This window comes from Brassica rapa, chromosome A05 (genome assembly GCF_000309985.2).
Source record: "Brassica rapa cultivar Chiifu-401-42 chromosome A05, CAAS_Brap_v3.01, whole genome shotgun sequence".
Taxonomy (NCBI): domain Eukaryota; kingdom Viridiplantae; phylum Streptophyta; class Magnoliopsida; order Brassicales; family Brassicaceae; genus Brassica; species Brassica rapa.
Window position 1 is genome coordinate 6,998,243 of NC_024799.2, and position 17,535 is coordinate 7,015,777.

The 17,535-nt window shown below is 34.2% G+C and overlaps 4 protein-coding genes across 5 annotated transcripts; 2 read left to right on the forward strand and 2 right to left on the reverse strand.

The window, feature by feature from the left end:
• The first annotated feature begins 748 nt into the window (after nt 1-748).
• Nucleotides 749-2,761, forward strand: LOC103867605. The gene is made up of 6 exons (XM_009145680.3): nt 749-856; nt 950-1,073; nt 1,164-1,315; nt 1,410-1,719; nt 1,986-2,149; nt 2,244-2,761. The coding sequence occupies exons 1-6, from the start codon at nt 835-837 to the stop codon at nt 2,396-2,398; spliced, it is 927 nt and encodes a 308-aa protein (XP_009143928.1). The 5' UTR covers nt 749-834; the 3' UTR covers nt 2,399-2,761.
• A 3,606-nt stretch (nt 2,762-6,367) lies between these two features.
• LOC103867603 lies at nt 6,368-8,498 on the reverse strand. 2 transcript variants are annotated; one of them, XM_009145679.3, is made up of 7 exons: nt 7,832-8,498; nt 7,439-7,494; nt 7,301-7,334; nt 7,127-7,204; nt 6,905-7,027; nt 6,741-6,820; nt 6,368-6,642 (listed from the first exon to the last, which is right to left on the reverse strand). In XM_009145679.3, exons 1-7 carry the CDS (start codon nt 8,273-8,275, stop codon nt 6,564-6,566), a joined length of 894 nt encoding a protein of 297 aa, XP_009143927.2. In that variant the 5' UTR covers nt 8,276-8,498; the 3' UTR covers nt 6,368-6,563. The 2 variants fall into 2 exon arrangements, with proteins under 2 accessions (XP_009143927.2, XP_009143926.2); XM_009145678.2 differs by having other exon boundaries at nt 7,301-7,340.
• A 167-nt stretch (nt 8,499-8,665) lies between these two features.
• Nucleotides 8,666-11,737, reverse strand: LOC103867601 (probable serine/threonine-protein kinase DDB_G0276461). Its single transcript, XM_009145677.3, has 6 exons — nt 11,221-11,737; nt 10,349-10,514; nt 10,211-10,261; nt 9,947-10,129; nt 9,269-9,880; nt 8,666-9,171 (listed from the first exon to the last, which is right to left on the reverse strand). Exons 1-6 carry the CDS (start codon nt 11,691-11,693, stop codon nt 8,905-8,907), a joined length of 1,752 nt encoding a protein of 583 aa, XP_009143925.1. The 5' UTR covers nt 11,694-11,737; the 3' UTR covers nt 8,666-8,904.
• A 1,928-nt stretch (nt 11,738-13,665) lies between these two features.
• LOC103867598 (beta-glucosidase 33) lies at nt 13,666-17,375 on the forward strand. Its single transcript, XM_009145676.3, has 13 exons — nt 13,666-14,028; nt 14,131-14,200; nt 14,477-14,535; nt 14,666-14,741; nt 14,869-14,946; nt 15,047-15,134; nt 15,257-15,512; nt 15,598-15,719; nt 15,820-16,037; nt 16,146-16,174; nt 16,397-16,499; nt 16,625-16,733; nt 16,855-17,375. Exons 1-13 carry the CDS (start codon nt 13,720-13,722, stop codon nt 17,144-17,146), a joined length of 1,809 nt encoding a protein of 602 aa, XP_009143924.2. The 5' UTR covers nt 13,666-13,719; the 3' UTR covers nt 17,147-17,375.
• The last annotated feature ends 160 nt before the right edge of the window (nt 17,376-17,535 follow it).

The window sequence follows — 17,535 nt, forward strand, 5'->3', positions numbered from 1 at the left end:
AATAAAAATTATATGACATTTTCTTATAAAATATAAGTAATATATGAATTAAAATGAAAATTATATTAAATTCGTAAATTAATATAATATACTAAAATCGAACCAAATTGCTTAAACTGAGCAATGTATTTACTTATAAAATCTCACAATATACTAAAACAATAGAAATGCTAAAGTATATTTTTAAATACAACATGAAATTATAAATTATTCTAAACAAATATCATTTCTATAGTATAACTATAGAATTAAAATTTTAAAATGTATTGTATGCAAACTGTAGAAATTTTTTAAAATATATATGTTGAAGGAGTTTCTCTGTTTGATTATTTCATATAATGAACTTATTATATCAAACTGAAAAAATATATTAGTATATAATAACAATTAATACAAAAATAAAATGTATAAAAATAATTATATATAAATAATATCGAATAAAAAATCTAACCAATAAGATTATAGAGTTACACAATATATAACACTAAAATGTAAATCATATATTTAAAATATTTTGATGACAAAAAAAACTAGAAAACTTAGGATATATCAAAATTATACATTTATAAAATAGAAATTTATCTCTATTCAGAATTTAAAATGCTAACTTTTATCGGTGAGAATTTCAAATACGCATATCCATCGATGGGTTGGTCTTACTAGTCTCATCTCTAATCTTTTTTTTGGAAGAAAATAATCAATATCTGGTTCGGTTTAGATTTTAACTAAACTCCCTTCGTCAAGGAATTTACCTATATATATAGACACTTATACCACTTCCTTCTCATCCCAAAACAAACTACAGACCAACAAATTTAAAAACCCTACTTGAAAATGGGTCTAACGTCACTTGAAGGTACGTTTTACTTATATATATACACACACACAAATAAGTCTAATTAATGATGTTGTCTATATATGTTTGTTCATCTGCATGTATTCTATGTAGACAACATAAAATATAAGAAACGCAATAACAGTCACTTCATGTTGGTTGATGGAATGTCTACGCTACTGACTGAAAGTGCTAAGAACTGTGAGTCAATGGATTTCCATGCTTTTGGTCTCAAATGGTGAGTTAATTTACTTAACATTTTAATTTATCTCTTTTAATTTAACATAATATGTGCATTAATCTTGTTGGCTTGGAAATGGCGATATAGGAAGTTCAATATCCGCTTAGATCTTGTCAAGGACTACTTATCCGCTTATCTGACTATCGCCGATGAAAAGTGTACTGGTTCTAATTGGGGCGTCACCTGCTGTTTCAACCTCAGCGTAATCTCTCAGATTGGAGAATTTGATATATGCACGGGTAAATATTAAGTTTCACAAGTATTAATTGGTGATTATTTTGACAATTTTATTTTTATTTAATCGTTGATACTGCCTATATGTTGCCTTATCAGCGTCAGTGTTCTCTTTCGACTCAAACCATGTATCATGGGGGGTAAGCAGCTTAATCTCACAAGATATGTTGAAGCAGAAGTTTATTGTGAACGATAAAGCGGTTTTCTGTGCCGAGATAACCGGAGTCGTACCATTGTTCCTCAATGTTATAATAAACACCTTCTCTCCAACCATGGGGACAGCAGAACGAGTTAAACTGATGAAGGTGCCTCGGAATAACTCTAGATTCACATGGAAGATCACTCAGTTTTCCTCCTTCAGTGGTGAAAGTCATTCGTCCTATGAGTTCACCTGTGGACCACGGAGATGGTATGCTCAATTTTATGCTCCATCTATTTCAGTTTATTAAATATTTTGGTTGAATACGCGCAAATCAAAAGAAATATCGATACCACTAATGTTTCAAATTACGACAATACTAGAGCGATACTAAGTTAAAATAAATAAATTAACGTTTCATATTTTTCTCAAAAAAAAAAAACCGTTTCATATTGATTTAAAATAGTTCAGTTCGAAAACATGCATGCATGTCTCATTAAGTAGTATATCTTATACATGGTTTATATTACAATCAGGTACTTAGAGATGTACCCTAAAGGATACTTAGAGGGAAAAGGAAATTCGTTGTCTTTGTTTCTGCACGCGTCCGATTTTGTGAGCAAAGCTCCAGTGGAAGCAACATCGGCCATCTATAAACTGCGAGTGTTGGACCAACACAAGCGCAATCACCATGAAATTAGTATTATATATATATATATACTTACTTTCTTTTATTTTATACGTACATATATGTAAGCCAACTGCTAATTTTAATCTCTGCTTGTTTGATAAAGATACCGCACATCGGTTTACCTCCAATACTCGCTGGGGCTTCAACAAGTTTTTGGAGCTAGAGGAACTCCACAAAGCTTCAAATGGATTTCTTGTGAACGATGCGATTTATATTGGGGTTGAGTTCTTATCTATGGCCACACGTGAGTATCTCTGAAACGCATTGATGATGGATTCGACCAGACCACAAGAATGAATACCTCATCAGGAACTTGTCTACCTATTATTCTATAGTTTGCGCATATTGATGCGTGTCTATATATCGTGCAAGTTTACATAAAAGTAAAATAAAAAGCGACAGATCAAATCAGTTGATTGATGGTATTGTCTGCCATGCATGATAAACATTCAACTGAATCAGTTGCTACGTACTATAGCTAGTAAGCTACTTGTGCACCTTTCTTTTCTGTAATGATATATATATATATATATATATATTTGTGTGTGTATTTAACTCTTTATATATGTGTGACTGGCTCATAGGCCTACCATTAAAAACTTCCAATGGCTTATTTTTTTCCTCAGTGAATTTTTTTTTTTAACTTTTGTTCCAATAAAATAAAACGAACCTCTTAAGACGTTGTTAAATCGTTTTGGATATTTTATTAATTGAAGTTCTCTATGATAGCTGTTTTTAGTTTTTAAGTTTTTGTCACAAAAATAGTTTTTTAATAAGAAAAATGACCAAAATAAGTTTTATTAAAAGGTAAAAATACATTTATACCCTAGAGTTAACTAATATAGACTTAAGGTTTAGAGTTAAGGGGTAGAGTTTTCAGGATAAAATTTTAAATTAAAAAAAAAAGTTCAAAATAAAAAAAAACTAATTTGATCATTTTCCTTATTGAAAATTATTTTTGGGACAAAAACTTTTTAAAAAATGCTTTTTGAAAATTGCCCTTTTGTTAATTCTGACAAAACCATTTTCTGTATATTCCAGATTTTTTTTTATTTCTCTTTTTATACATGTCGAATGAAGGGGAAGTTCCGACAAAAGACGAGGAAAGCTTGTAATTATTTTTCGGATATTTCCAGTAAGGCAGTAACTATTTACAATATCCTCGAACGTTTATAAACATACAATTTTAACCCTAGGATAAAGAATTGAAAAAGGTAACCCAACAATCGAAGTTAATGAAACATAAAAGTGTATTCAATCTAAAATTTAAAGTGATTTTATTTTTAATAATGTTTTAGATAATTTTAATGAATTGCAGAAGTTAAAATGATTTTTGTTAAATCACCCTAGAATATCACTTAAAACTATGAGATTTGAGTTTTAATTTTTTTAATTAAAGAATTTTTCTTACACACTTTAAAATCACTTGAAAACTTTAAAACTCCACAATTTAAAATATTTTCAATAACACTGGATTTGAGAGTAGTTTATAAAATGTCAAAATAATACTAGATTTTAAATGAAATTTTAAAATTCATGTTTAAATAACACTGTATTTTTCATTTTGTTGCAAATAACTTAAAACTCCCAATTGAATACACCCCAACCAGATCGCGCATTTGTTTTGTTCGAAGTTAATCAAACTCGCGCGCAGCAGAAGATACCAAAGTTCACTCTTCAGTATGTATTCCAAGAAGCTTTATATACAATATGGCGTGAAAGGAATGCAAGACGCCATGGAGGTAAACCTTTTTCAGCAAATAGACTTATTCACTTGCCGGATAAGAACATTCGTAACAAATTTACTACAATTCAGAGAATGGGCGATGACAAATATGAAGAAGGTTTACGATTTTGGTTTGCCACAAGGAGTATAATATAAGCATTTGAGAAAGTTTGTTTCATTTACACTTTCCAAACAAGCTGCACTTGACGTAAAACAATGGTTTTTGATTTGAATAAATTTAACATTCAATTCAAAAAAAAAAAACATATCTCGTTATGCGTCAGATCCAATATTTCAACGTTAACATAATGATCCAATATCTCATCGACTATCCCATCAGCTCAACAGCTCCGGAAACGAAGAGGATCGTGGCTCAGCTAACCTATCTTGCAAAGCATAAAGGCAGGAAAATCTGCAACCCTGCAAAAGCACTTCTTCAACATTGGAGCCAGAGCATTACAGACCAAACTACACAGAGATGCCCATAGAACTCAAGCCTAGGGACAACTTTAGTTGTTTATTCTTTTAGCAAACTGGAGTTAGTTTAGTCACCACTTTAAATTTCAATTTAATCATACTAAACTGTAAAAAATGTTTTTTCACAGTCTCTATTTTGTGTAGTTGTTCAAGTCAAAACGTGTTTGTCTTCTGTTTATGGGTATTAATGAATTTGTAGAGTGCTTCCTCATCTTCTCTATCCAACCACAAGGAACCAATAGACCCTCTTCAAAGAAAGCAATACAGGCTCTTCAAATTAACATATGATTTTGTGGGATTCTCTGCCTTTTCCCTCACTCGGTATGTTTCATGTTGTTGGTATATAACATCATTGCTTGTTCCCATGTTTGTATGCTCATACTTCCATTTGCCTCTCACCGCTTTTCTCTTTAGATTTGATTCCTCCAGATGTTTGGGGGCAGAGAAGTAACAGAGATGTGTATGATGATGTGACATACTGCCATCCAAGAAACACTCAAGGAGCATACTCCATAGCCACTGCTGTCCACTTCAACGCTTCTTCTTCCTCCTCTTGGTATTTTTGCTTATGTTGTTGTGTATGTTGGGGAGCCAATGTCCAAGAAACATTTATTGAAAGAAAGATCTCTCAAAATCCTGCATTCCAGTTTTAAAGGTAATTTCTTGGACACCAAGTAACATGAATTAGGCTCCTTTGATGGAGACAATGAGAAAGACCCAAAAAATCTATTAAAAAAAAAACTGAAAGAAAAATGAGTATTTGCAGTGCATATACAAACATAATCCCTTATTTTGCACGGATGAATTTGAACTTTCTCGCTGATGTGGTTTTTCTTATTGTCAATTCTGCCCTTATTATCTCTCATCTCTCTCAACTTCTTTGTTTTCTCCGTCAGAATCAACTCTCACATCTCTCTTCTAAATTTCTTTGTTTTCTCCACAAGAATGATCTCACATCTCTCCTCTCAATTTCTTTTTTTCTTTGCGGAACCATCTCTTATCTTCTCTCAATCTATTTGTTTTCTCTATAGAAACTCTTTGTTTTCTCCGTAACCTTTCATTGTCCCTGATCACGGTCGTGATTACGTTTACTACACCGTTTTCCGACTAAGAGATCCTGAGATCTCCATCACAAACGTCACGTCACCAACAGCTCCGTCAGCTTCACATACTCTCAATTCTCCTCCATCATAAACCATGGCCACACTGCTTTCTCTCACTACAACAACAGAATCCAGCCGTGAATGATCAGATTTAATAGCTATGAGATTTGAGGGCTTTTCTAAAATTTTTGTTTTTTGACAAAGTTTTTGATTTTTATAAATTTATTAATTTTGTTTTTTGGACTCTGATCTTGCCCTTTATGTAAAAGTTTTGTATTTTCTTCTTCGTCTTCTTATGTAATTAGAATCACATGATGATGAGTGATTGCATGGTGGATATTGTCAACGATGATTGCATATGTGTTTATGTCACTTTGCATTCCTCCTTTGACCGTAATCCTTCTAAACTCTTTTTTTAGCCGACCATTGGTCGGAAAATCCAGCTAGTAATGATGCTATCCGGATAATTGATATACACTACGTAACTTATTAGAGTTTGACTCTATAATGATAATCGGCTACAGTTCAAAAAATCCAACTAACAATAATATTGTACGAATAATTATTTAAGTTAGCCGACAACTACCATAATAACCATGTAATATGTATAATGTCCGGATAAATTGGAATATAACCATGCTAATTTACGAAGCATGTGAAATAATTCATATTTTAACTGTGTTTATTTACATATCAACTATATGAATTATAGTTAATCCAAAATAAAATCAAAGAAAATAAATATCAAAACATATGTTTATTAGCCGGATAAACTAATTTATAGACTATGAATTATTATTATTTTTTTCATAGGGTAACAGTGTCATTTTACATCTTTCTCTCTCTTCAACTTTTACATTTTTCCATCCTCGCAAATTTTCTTGTTATCTACTATTTTCTGTGCAATTGACTCAAGAAAAATCCGAGAAAATCTTTCATATATTGATTATTATTATGTATCAAAGCTAAGAAGAAAGATAGATTGCAGTTTACTAGGAGAAAACAATAGAGAACAAACACACCCCTCTAAAGGTTCCTTGTGATTTAACTAAATCAACTGCGAGTATATTCACATAGGAGTCCCAAGCTTTAAATTAAATCCCTACTCGTTCCTGCATTACTCTCCAAACGGTGGCAGAAGAAGAGCTAATCTTGCCTTGTACCTAGCAATCCTCTTCAACCGTTCTTCTCTTAATCTGAAAACCAAAAAAAAAAGAAACAAACCCACAATTTAGCTTTCTGCAACACCAAGAAAACAACTTTGATTTGAAAAAAAAACGTTTGTGTGACTCACCGAGCTCGGACTTTCTTAGCACGGTCCACATGTCTTTTCAAAAGATCAGCATCAGACAACTGTTTCACAGATTCCTCGTCCTGAATTTCATCAAAGAGTTGAAACAAGATCATGAAACTTAGCATTATTATTCATCATTAGCATTAACAAGACAAAAGACAAACCTCTTTGTCTTCTTCTACACAATTTGGTTCTTCAACTGAATCTTTTGGCAAACTAGTCTCAACCACATCCGATGCGGGCAAAGGCTTTGGCAAACATGTCACAGTTGTATCGCTTTGCTGCTTCTGTAAGCAAAATCCATTATGACATAAACACAAGGCCGAACTCTACATTAAAATTACAACAAAAAAAAAAAGAAGCAAAACAGAAACTGAAAGGCGAACCTGAAGTCCCTCATGAGCACCATTTCTCAACCAGGATCTACAAAGCGAATACAGAGAAGCTCCCTCCGTTATTCTAACCTGCAAAAACAAATGAAAAAGTTGTGAAACTCGCCACAGACAAAACAAGGCAGTTTCTAAAGTAAACCCAAAAGCCAGTGAACAAAAATCTCTCACCTTTCTTTTTCTTATAAGGACCAGCACGTCGTTTCTGCTTCTAAACAACATGGAAAAGAAATGCAAAACATAAACAAGTTTGTAAAGAAGATTCTCTCTAATCAACAATGCATAAAGGAAAGACGAGAGTAGTAGTACCTAGAGTTTTTACGCCCACCATTGTCTAGAATTGAAGTAAGAGGAGGATGAGCAACCTAATCATCATAAGATCCAAACTTAACAAAGTGTAACCGCACACAAGGAGATCTAAACAGAAGTTCCAATCTGCTTAAAAAGTTTAAACCTTTGTGTTCATTAATTATAGGTTACAATTCATAAATTTGGATACGCATGTCCATTTAACTACATTCACCAAAGTAAGTTTCACTAACCAACCACAAGCTAAAAGCTTTGAACATATGAAACAGACAGAGCAGAACAACTGATGTAATAACCAATCTCTTTCACATTTATTCCCTTTTAGAACAGACTTAAGAGCCTAATCCTAACGAACAAACCAATTCCACTAACCAAAGGAATAAGGAATCTAACCCGAGGTTGTAAGAAGTGAGGAACTCCTTTCAAGTGACCCGACCCGAGATGAGAAGCTGGTTGGATCTGAGGATATTGAGCTCTCATGAACTGACTCATTGGATCCAAACTCTGCCCGTTTTGGTACGCATAAACCGGCAGAGTAGGATACCCACCCGATAGATCCGCGACGGTGCTCGGACTCTGCCTTCCGGGTCGGGTCGGTAACCCACGACCCGGGTAAGCAAGAGCTGAAGGGTCTTGGAGAGGCGAACCGGAAACGGGATTAGATCGTCTGACCGGGAAGGGATGCGGGTGGATACTCTGTTGAGGTTGACGGTGAAGGGGAGCTATGGCTCTGTACGGCGGCTGAGGAGACGGCGTTTTGACTGTGCTGGGTTGTGTCATCGGAGTTTCAGATGCGGCGGCGAGAGAGACGGAGGCGTTGGGATCTGGAGTGGACATTAGGATTCGATTTTTGGTTTGGCAGAAACTGTGGGGGAGAAAAGATTCAAAGTTGGTACCTTTATTTTCTTTGCTGATTTAAATCTCCAAACAGACGCCAACAGTGGTCCGGTTTTGTTCTCGAGTTCAATTTTGAGTTATTGGTTCCATTCGGTTCGATCCGGTTCACTTTAGATATATAATAAAATTGTAGTTAATTGATAATCAATTGTTTTGATGAACATTTTCTAAGTTTGGTTTAAAAATTTCAAGTTAATTTTGTTTCGGCTAAGGAAAACTGATTCCAATTGAAAATTTTAGATTATTAAGTAAAATTTGGTTCGGTTTAAGTTAATAGATTTTGGTTTGGTTAAGAAAATTATAATATTGCGCAACATGAGACTGCAAACGTTTCTTTAGCTCCTCTGTTTCCCAATGCGGTAATTTATCATATGGTAATTACAAAGCTGAGATCTTCCCCCACTGCTCAGAAATAGGTTTATACATTCTGTAAAGTTTGCAGCACAAAAACAGAGGATAGTCGATCATCTACAAAAAAAAAGATTCAAGATTCTGTAATGGCAACCAAGAAGAAGCTGCTATTGTTGGTGTAAGAAGAATAGCAAATGAGCACTGAGATCAGTCTTTGTTTAGAAGCCAGCCCATCCAGCAGGTTGAGCAGCTTTCTGGTTCTCTCTCATCTTTGTGTTCCCTAATCTCTGTGAACTACTCCCAAAACTTACAGATCTTTGCGCTGTTGTAGAAGCAGAACCTGAAGACTGTGAAGCAGCTCTGAAGGACTCTGTCTCGAAACCCCATGGCTCAAAACCTTGGCTTGCCGGAGCAGGAGCCAAAGAAGCTGTTTTGCTTTTGCTTCTCACTGACTCATTGTTGCTATTGTTGTTACCCTTATCTCTCTGTTTCAACAAGAACAATATAATCATAAGCTGTAAGAAACATATGCAATCTTATGTGTGAGCCTAACGCTTAGATTAACAGGAAACAAGAAAGTACCGATGGAGTTGATGAAGTGGAACGCATCCCTGGAGAGTCTCTGCTCGGTGATGACGTCACAGTTTTGGAAGCAAGTGTTTGCTTGAGATCCTGCAACTCTTGCCTCTGCGATCTGCAGATAACAGAAAGCTTTTCAAACTTAGCCGTAATCTCAGCCTTCTCTGACTTTGTTCGCTTCAACTCTTCTTTTAACCTCTCTACCTCAGCCTCCAACGCCACTTCCTTCGCAGGTTTATTACCATTATCGAGCTTCGCGGTGTCGAAATCAGCAATAAAGGAGTTAAAAGCGTCGTCCTTCGACACTCTTGACCTGTTATTGGTTGCAGCAGGACTAGGCTTGTTGGAATGATGACTGTTGTGGCTGTTTGGTTCATCAAATATAGGCATGCCTTTGTTGTCTTCTGTTACAACTGAGGTTTTAGCATGCTGAGTCGCCCAAAAGGCACCGAGCAGTCCTCCACTACTAGCTGGCTCTCCAGATGATGGTGGTGGACTTCTACGAGGTGCTGGAGAAGAGTTGCTTGCTGACTTTGATGAACCCATTTCAGGTGGTTGATCAGGTAATGACTTTTGTAAATTAACAGGAAGTAGCTCGTTGACACGAAACCAAATCTGTAGATGGAGATGTTGTTAAGAGACATTGCATCAAATGAGAACCAAGTGCTGTTTTTTTTAAACCTGTGTGATATCTGGTCGTTCATCAGGTGAACCTTGAAGCATGTCTTTGATGAGATCAGTAACAGATGTGCTGTACTTGGGTGATTCTGGTATACGATAGTTCCCGTTTAGAATCTGAAGCTTTGATTCTCCATCAAATGCATTCTTGAAATAACATATCCGAAATAAAAGACATCCAAGAGCCTGAAACATTGCAAAAGACATATACTTAAGTGTCGACCTTGTTGATTAGGAGAAGTTGAAAAGCGTTGTCACATGACATACCCATATATCAACCTTCTCGCTTATCACCTCCCTTCGAAAGAGATCCCACATCTATTGCCAAAGAAAGACATGATGAATCACACCTGTTTCTTTAACCACTCTTATGATCTGTGTAAGAGCATACGGGTCTAGTCAAACCTCTGGAGCTCTGTATCCTGGTGTTGTGTGTTTCCTAATATTGTCTTCTTCAATACCCATCTCTTCTGCTCTTTCGAATACTTTGTGGTTTGTTGAAACGCTTCCGAAGTCGCATAACTTCCACTGTCCATCTGAACTAAGTAGCAGATTCTCTGCCTTCAAGTCTCTGATGCAATTATAGAAACACCAATACTCAGTTTCCATCGTTTGCACTAGGCCTGGGCACATTTATACTGAACCGACGAACCGAACAGAACCAAAAAACGAGGTTCAGTTCTCGTTTGGAACCTATCAATTACCCGAGCAGATCGTACTACCCTATAACCAAAATAACAGTACTCAAATTTCTATAATATAGTTTATAAACTTATATAAATATTAACTATATTTAGTTTTAGAATAATCAAATCAACCTAAGGTACTCAAATTTCTATAACATAGTTTATAAACTTATAAATATTAACTATATTTAGTTTTAGAATAATCAAATCATTTAAAAATATTATTTATACTCAAAAAGTGAACTATCAAAATACTTTTTATCTGAGATATATAAAATTATCCAATTTTTTTTTCTGAACCCCCCCCCCCCCTCCCACCCTCCAAAAAATCTGATATTTAATTTAAAACGCCCGAATATTTTCGGACTTTTTAACTTGAACTAACCAAAAAACCAGAACCGAATGGGATCTGAAACTACTTCGGATATTACCCGGTTCTCTACTTTGTTCTCCGAACCAAACAAAAAAACGAAATAACAAAAACCGAATTAAATTTTCTAAATACCTGAAAATACTGAACCTAGCCAAACCTAGAATCAGTGCCCAAGGCCACTCAAATACGAAAGAGATCTAATAAAGCATCATGTATACCTGTGAGCAATGCGCGGGTACTGACAATGCATTGCAAAGACAGCGTTACACACATCTCTAAAACTCGCAAGCACTTGCTTCTCTTCAAAGTAACCAGCACCACCGCCTCTGCTCTCAAGCACTTCCACAAGAGACTTACCGCAAAACTCCATAGCCAAAAGCGCTTCTTTCTTACCCCTCCCCATATCCAAGATCCCATGTGCGTAAAGCGTGACCACGTTCGGATGCCCTTTCAGAGACTTCAGAACCGAGATCTCTTTCATCACGAGCTCGAGAGACTCCTCGTCGTTGCATATCATGTGCTTTAAAGCGTACTGCTTTGAGGGGTGAGTTGTGTCTTGAGCTAAGTAAACGCTGGAGAAACCTCCTTCCGCAATGACGTTTCGAACCTGGACTTTAAGGCTTCCTATCTCGAGGTATCGACCTTCGAGACCCGCGGGCTCTTTCTGAGCAAATGGTTTGAACTTCCACATGGTTGGATCATGTTAAAATGAACTATGCTTTTGCGGATATGTTAAACCCTGGTTCCATGCATGATCTGCCTTCATAGTTCCATATATAGAAAACCTTCCTTCTAAACGTTGAATCCTGAGAACGATGGAAATTTATTCAACAGTTTCTTAACAGTTTTTTTTTTTTTTTGAAAAAAACACAGTTTCTTAACAGTTGTTGTATTGTGATCCGAGGTAAGCAATGACAGGGTCTTTGATAAGTGACGCTGTGGTTTCTAATGATTAGAATTAGTACACAAAGCTGTTGAGTCCGTTTATTTCAGAGACCTTATCTTTTTTTTTTCTTTTTTGGGACAAATTTCAGAGACCTTATCTTAATATAATGCTTTTGACAATCATAAGGCTTGGTGTGAACAACGTGTTGCAGCTTTATGTTACAAGTGAAAAGCTGAATGAGCTTCAGATAAAGTGAAACGACATAAATCTTAAAACTGAATGACGATAATCTTACAAATTATAGTAAACCTGATTTTCATTAAGAAGTTTTTCTGTAATTGGTTATTTTTATTTTTATCATGTCACTGTCAATAAAAATATAGGCAATGCCTAAATGTGAAGGGGTGATACTCTAGTTCGGGTGGTTACTGGTTAGGAATTCTGTTTAAAGAGACATTCTAGGAATTCTGCCATTTTTCTGTTAAATGGGTTAAACATTTTCATCTTCACTGCTCAAGTGAAAAGAAAAAAAAACATTGAAATGAAACAATTGGTTTGGTTACGACGAAATCTTGTTATTTTATTTCTTCATATGTCATTATCTTGAAAAATAAAAAAAGAAGAAAAACCTCTACAGACGATTGGAATAATAAAATGTTAAAGCTTTGAGCAAGGTATTAGAATAATCTTTTAAAAGTATTTCATGTTGTTTATTGGACAATGACATGACGAACAATTCATAAATTTGATTCATAGTAAGCAAACTATTAATCATATATAATATTTGTGGCCGACGAATTGTAATTAGTTTACAAGGCATATATTTCATCTGTTTCACAAAGATGAATGCTTTATAAAAACTCTGTTAATTACAAAAGATTCATGCTTCAGATTTTTACTCATTTTAATTAGTTAGTAATGATAAATTACAAATTTCAAAAATTAATTATACTTATAAAAATATTATAAGTCAAAATTATTGGAAATTGGTAAACACAAAAAATAATATATTTATCACCAAAATTTAATCTATTTTTTAAATATGTGTACAGACACATAGATATAGATCTTTTAGAAACTAATGAAGTACTATAGTAAAACTGTTGGGAATTTTCAAAAGAGAAAAATAGAAGATTTTTAGAGAGAAAATGAACTGAGGAAAATATCTGTTAAGAGGTTCTTATAATAATTAAATCTCTAAACTTGTATTTTGTAGTCCAGAAAATCCAATGTTATTAAAGTTAGTAAATTAGAAAAAATTTATATTCTAATATTTAAATATATATATTTTATCAAAAAGTAATAAAAAGGAAAAAGTAAACAATATATGCTTCAACCCGTTGTATTTTTCTATAGATTGCAATCTACCTACAATTTTTATGTCATCTTGAAACAACAAAACTCTTATGACAAAAAAAAAAAAATTTATATTGAAAAGATGTTAAACTCATATTATATTGGACTTTTTTATTTGAAAAATAATAACATATAATTAATTTGATCGGATCATACCAAAAGTTAAATTAGTATGAATCCGATTGGTATGATTTTAGTTTCAATTTGGTTTGAAATGAAACAACAACTTTAATTGTACGGGAATTTAAAATTTATGGTATTTTATTTTTTCTTCGATTGAATATCATTTCTTTCTATAATGAGTTCCATAACTTATCCAATAGCCAAACCAAGAGATGTCCGACTAAATATGAGTGTAACACAAGTAAAGCCATGAATTCCCTTCAACTTAAGCTGCCCTTTTATCATAATACACTTGTAGCTAGCTTCCTTTCTATAAATAGAAGACGGCTTGGGAAGTAAGGACCATAATATAATGGCTACCACTAGTCTCACTTTATACCTTGGGGTCTTAGCCCTAACGAGTACCCTTAGCTTCAACGCTGAAGCTAGGCCTCAACCAAGCGACGAGGATCTCGGTATTGTCATTGGACCTAACACTGGGTTGGATGACGATCTTGGCATCGTTATTGGACCGCATGTGAGCGAAGACTCGGACATGGTTGGACCGCACACCAACCTAGACGATGAAGAACTGGGCACCATCATTGGACCCGAGTTCGAGATCCACAAGCATGATTTCCCCAAAGATTTCATCTTTGGAACAGCCGTTTCCGCATTTCAGGTCAGTATACCTTTGATGATATCTTAAACATAATATAATGACATCCATTAATTATAACATAGATAAAGAAATATATCATTTTCGATGTGTTCCGAGTTATAGGTTGAAGGTGCTAAAAAAGGATCTGGGAGAGGCTTGACAAGATGGGATGAATTTACACACATGTTTCCTGGTATAAGTTACGGTTTTCCATTACTTAGAAAGTGATTATAAATTCGGAGAACAAAATAATGAAAAAGAAACATGTCTTATATCGTCTATTGTACTATTTCATATGTATCCGAAATGGATGAGCTATTGTTTTGGGGCCGACAAATGGATAGAGTTGAAGTCATTGAGATATTTTACTAACTTAATCTAACACATTTTTTATGTTAGTTTAAATCACCACTTTATATTACTAAACCCTTCCTAAAGAATGAGTCACCAATATTGTGATATCTTTCAGACAAGGTTGAACACGGGGATGATGCAGATATCGGAGTCGACTTCTATACCCGTTACAAGGTACGTCATTTTTACAATGTGTATACTGGTTTTATATAAAAAAATCCAATGTGTTTACAAATCTGTTAAATAGTAGTATATATTTTCATGTATATATTGAAAGGATTGCTTGGGATGTGATATTATATAGGATGATATAAGATTAATGAAGGAATTGAAAACGAATGGGTTCAGATTTTCAATCTCATGGACCAGAGTGTTGCCTAGTAAGTCCTTCGCATTCTTCCTTGTAATTATTTAACCAAACCACATACTATTTAGAATCTACATCTAAATTTGAAAAGAGGTAATGTTATTAATAGTTTCTAACTTCATGAATATATCAATTTTCAGATGGAAGTGTAAGGAAAGGTGTAAACAAGGAGGGGGTGAAGTTCTACAACGATCTTATAGATGAACTTATAGCCAATGGTTGAAAACCTTATAACTTAATTAAGTCATGCTCTTAAATGTTTTACCTAGTTATTTCAACTTGCTTATATAGTAACAATTTTGTATTAATAATTAACAGAGATCCAGCCTTCTATTACTCTCTTTCACTGGGAATCTCCATTCGCTCTAGAAATGGAATATGGTGGTTTTGTAGACGAAAGAATTGTGTAAGTAATTTTGCATGTAAAATAATCCTCAAAATGTATTTTTTTATATGCCAAAAAGAAAACATTTTTCAACTATTTGATTATTTCTTATAACCAATGCTAACAAATTAATTTTAATGAAGAGAGGATTTCCGGGAGTTTGCGAAATTCTGCTTTGAGAATTTCGGAGATAGGGTGAAGAACTGGGCAACATTTAACGAGCCATCGGTATATAGTGTTGCTGGTTATTCAAAAGGCAAGAAAGCGCCAGGACGGTGCTCTCCATTTGAAGTCCTCAAATGTCCTTCAGGAGATTCCTCCGAAGAGCCTTACAAAGTTACTCATAACCAGATCCTTTCTCATCTTGCTGCTGTTGAAGAATTTCGAAAATGTGTCAAGGCTAGTGCTAGAAATTTTCATATATATAATCCTAAACCCTATAAATAATAGTTCCATGATTTCTTTGCTACGTTTGGAAATATAGTGCCAAGAGAACGGAGGAAAGATTGGAATAGTGTTGGTATCTCACTGGTACGAGCCTAAAGATCCAAATTCTAGTAAAGATGTTGAGTACGCAAGACGAGCCCTCGAGTACCAACTCGGATGGTGCGTTTCTATTTTTTTTTTTCAATTTTGATATGCATTCATGATTTAATTAATACAATGTTTGATTATGTATAAGATATATGATATAGATATTGTGCAGGTTTCTTCGTCCTCTCACGTATGGACATTATCCAGCGGTAATGCAAAAAGATGTAAACATCCGATTGCCTGAATTTACCGAAGAAGAATCAGAGAAACTAAAAAAATCTTTGGACTTTGTCGGATTAAATTACTATGGTGCATTTTTCACTACCCCTCTCACCAATACCAATTCGTCGGAGCTTAGTTATACCAACGACTTAGGCGCAAAAATATCACGTAATATTTATCCATTTTCATTTTTGTGCGTAATGATATAATATGCTCTCTCTACAATACTATATATGTGAAAATAATAGTTATTGTGTGTTTCTTTGGTTCCTGCAGCTGAGCAAAACCATTCACCACATCTCAAGGTATTTGTTTATGTCTATACAAATTACACATAATACACATGAGCACATATATATAGATTATGGATTTTACTTGACTGTTAAAATCTGTCAAGTAATTTTCTATGGGGTTTTTTTCGAAAACATTTCACTTACAAAATTACTAAAGTGGATGGCTTCTAATTCAAAAAATTAAATGAAAGTGATCAGTTAACAATTATATACTATGTCTTGTTTAATCTGCAGACAACTTCAATGGGGATAGTGATATATCCAGCGGGTTTGATGAATCTCTTGAGACATATCCAAGACGAATACAAGAATCCAGAGATTTACATTATGGAGAATGGTAACCCAACAAACAATATATAAATACATACTCATATACATATGTGACTTGAGTAATTACTATAACATTGTGATGGTGCTGTTCTTTTTTGGTAAAAAAAATTCTAACTAAAACTAAATTGGTAGGGATGGACGAAATCGACAACGGAACCAAGACCTTAGCCGAAGCCACAAACGACTACGGGAGAAAAGAGTTTATCAAGAGTCACATCTTAATCATGGGTAAAGCCATCAGGTATATTTAAATATATCACTAACTAATATGTTTTACTAAAAATACTTTTATAATATTTAACTAAAGGCATAGAAAAATATTTTTATACTTTTATATCACACATGTGATGGATGGTTTGCAGGCTGCACAATGTGAGGTTAAAGGGTTACTTCATATGGTCGTTAATGGACAACTTCGAATGGGAGAGAGGGTATAAAATGAGGTTTGGGCTCTATTACGTAGATTTCAATGATAACTTGAAACGACACATGAGGTCATCTGGAAAGTGGCTAAGCGAGTTTCTTGATTCGAAAGAGTCTCTTCACAAATGCTACTTCGAAGGCCATCGAGAGAAAGGATATGCTCCCAAGCTGTTCGACACTGAGTATTTGGATCCTGATAACTGGCGTCTAAGCTATGCGAGCGATATCTGAAGAAATTGTGAAAGAATGATATGATCATCGATCTACTCTTTTCTGTTAAAAGTAAAACCTCAGCCAATCATATAGTTTATAATATCCTGTGTGCTCAGAATAAAAATGAATAAAAAACTGAGATGGTCATATCTATGTATTTGTGTATTTGTGTGGGCAGTCTGTATACACGTACTAATAATAAAGAATAAGGCTATTACGGAATGTTAATTTCAAGATCTCTTTTGTTCCTAAAGCAGTTACATAAGTCTTAGTGAAAGACAAAATTAAAGAAAAATACAGAAGAATCGACCTCAGCAAAAAAGAGAAACAAACTTGAAAAAAATAAATTAAAACGAACAAAATGTATGAAAATATAACTAAAATTTTGGTTAAATTTTGTTAATTAT

What these genes read in the sequence shown, in the direction of transcription:
- LOC103867598 (XM_009145676.3), top strand. Translation starts at nt 13,720, where the DNA reads ATGGCTACCACTAGTCTCACTTTATACCTTGGGGTCTTAGCCCTAACG. An exon ending in ATGGACCAGAGTGTTGCCTA is followed by an intron (nt 14,742 to 14,868) that starts GTAAGTCCTTCG and finishes ATCAATTTTCAG; the next exon opens with ATGGAAGTGTAAGGAAAGGT. An exon ending in ACCATTCACCACATCTCAAG is followed by an intron (nt 16,175 to 16,396) that starts GTATTTGTTTAT and finishes TTTAATCTGCAG; the next exon opens with ACAACTTCAATGGGGATAGT.
- LOC103867603 (XM_009145678.2), bottom strand. Translation starts at nt 8,275, where the DNA reads ATGTCCACTCCAGATCCCAACGCCTCCGTCTCTCTCGCCGCCGCATCT. An exon ending in GGTGGGCGTAAAAACTCTAG is followed by an intron (nt 7,341 to 7,438) that starts GTACTACTACTC and finishes CATGTTGTTTAG; the next exon opens with AAGCAGAAACGACGTGCTGG. An exon ending in GTGTAGAAGAAGACAAAGAG is followed by an intron (nt 6,821 to 6,904) that starts GTTTGTCTTTTG and finishes GATGAAATTCAG; the next exon opens with GACGAGGAATCTGTGAAACA.
- LOC103867605 (XM_009145680.3), top strand. Translation starts at nt 835, where the DNA reads ATGGGTCTAACGTCACTTGAAG. An exon ending in CATGCTTTTGGTCTCAAATG is followed by an intron (nt 1,074 to 1,163) that starts GTGAGTTAATTT and finishes ATGGCGATATAG; the next exon opens with GAAGTTCAATATCCGCTTAG. An exon ending in AGAATTTGATATATGCACGG is followed by an intron (nt 1,316 to 1,409) that starts GTAAATATTAAG and finishes TTGCCTTATCAG; the next exon opens with CGTCAGTGTTCTCTTTCGAC.
- LOC103867601 (XM_009145677.3), bottom strand. Translation starts at nt 11,693, where the DNA reads ATGTGGAAGTTCAAACCATTTGCTCAGAAAGAGCCCGCGGGTCTCGAA. An exon ending in CAGGATACAGAGCTCCAGAG is followed by an intron (nt 10,262 to 10,348) that starts GTTTGACTAGAC and finishes CTTTGGCAATAG; the next exon opens with ATGTGGGATCTCTTTCGAAG. An exon ending in CCACTTCATCAACTCCATCG is followed by an intron (nt 9,172 to 9,268) that starts GTACTTTCTTGT and finishes TTGTTGAAACAG; the next exon opens with AGAGATAAGGGTAACAACAA.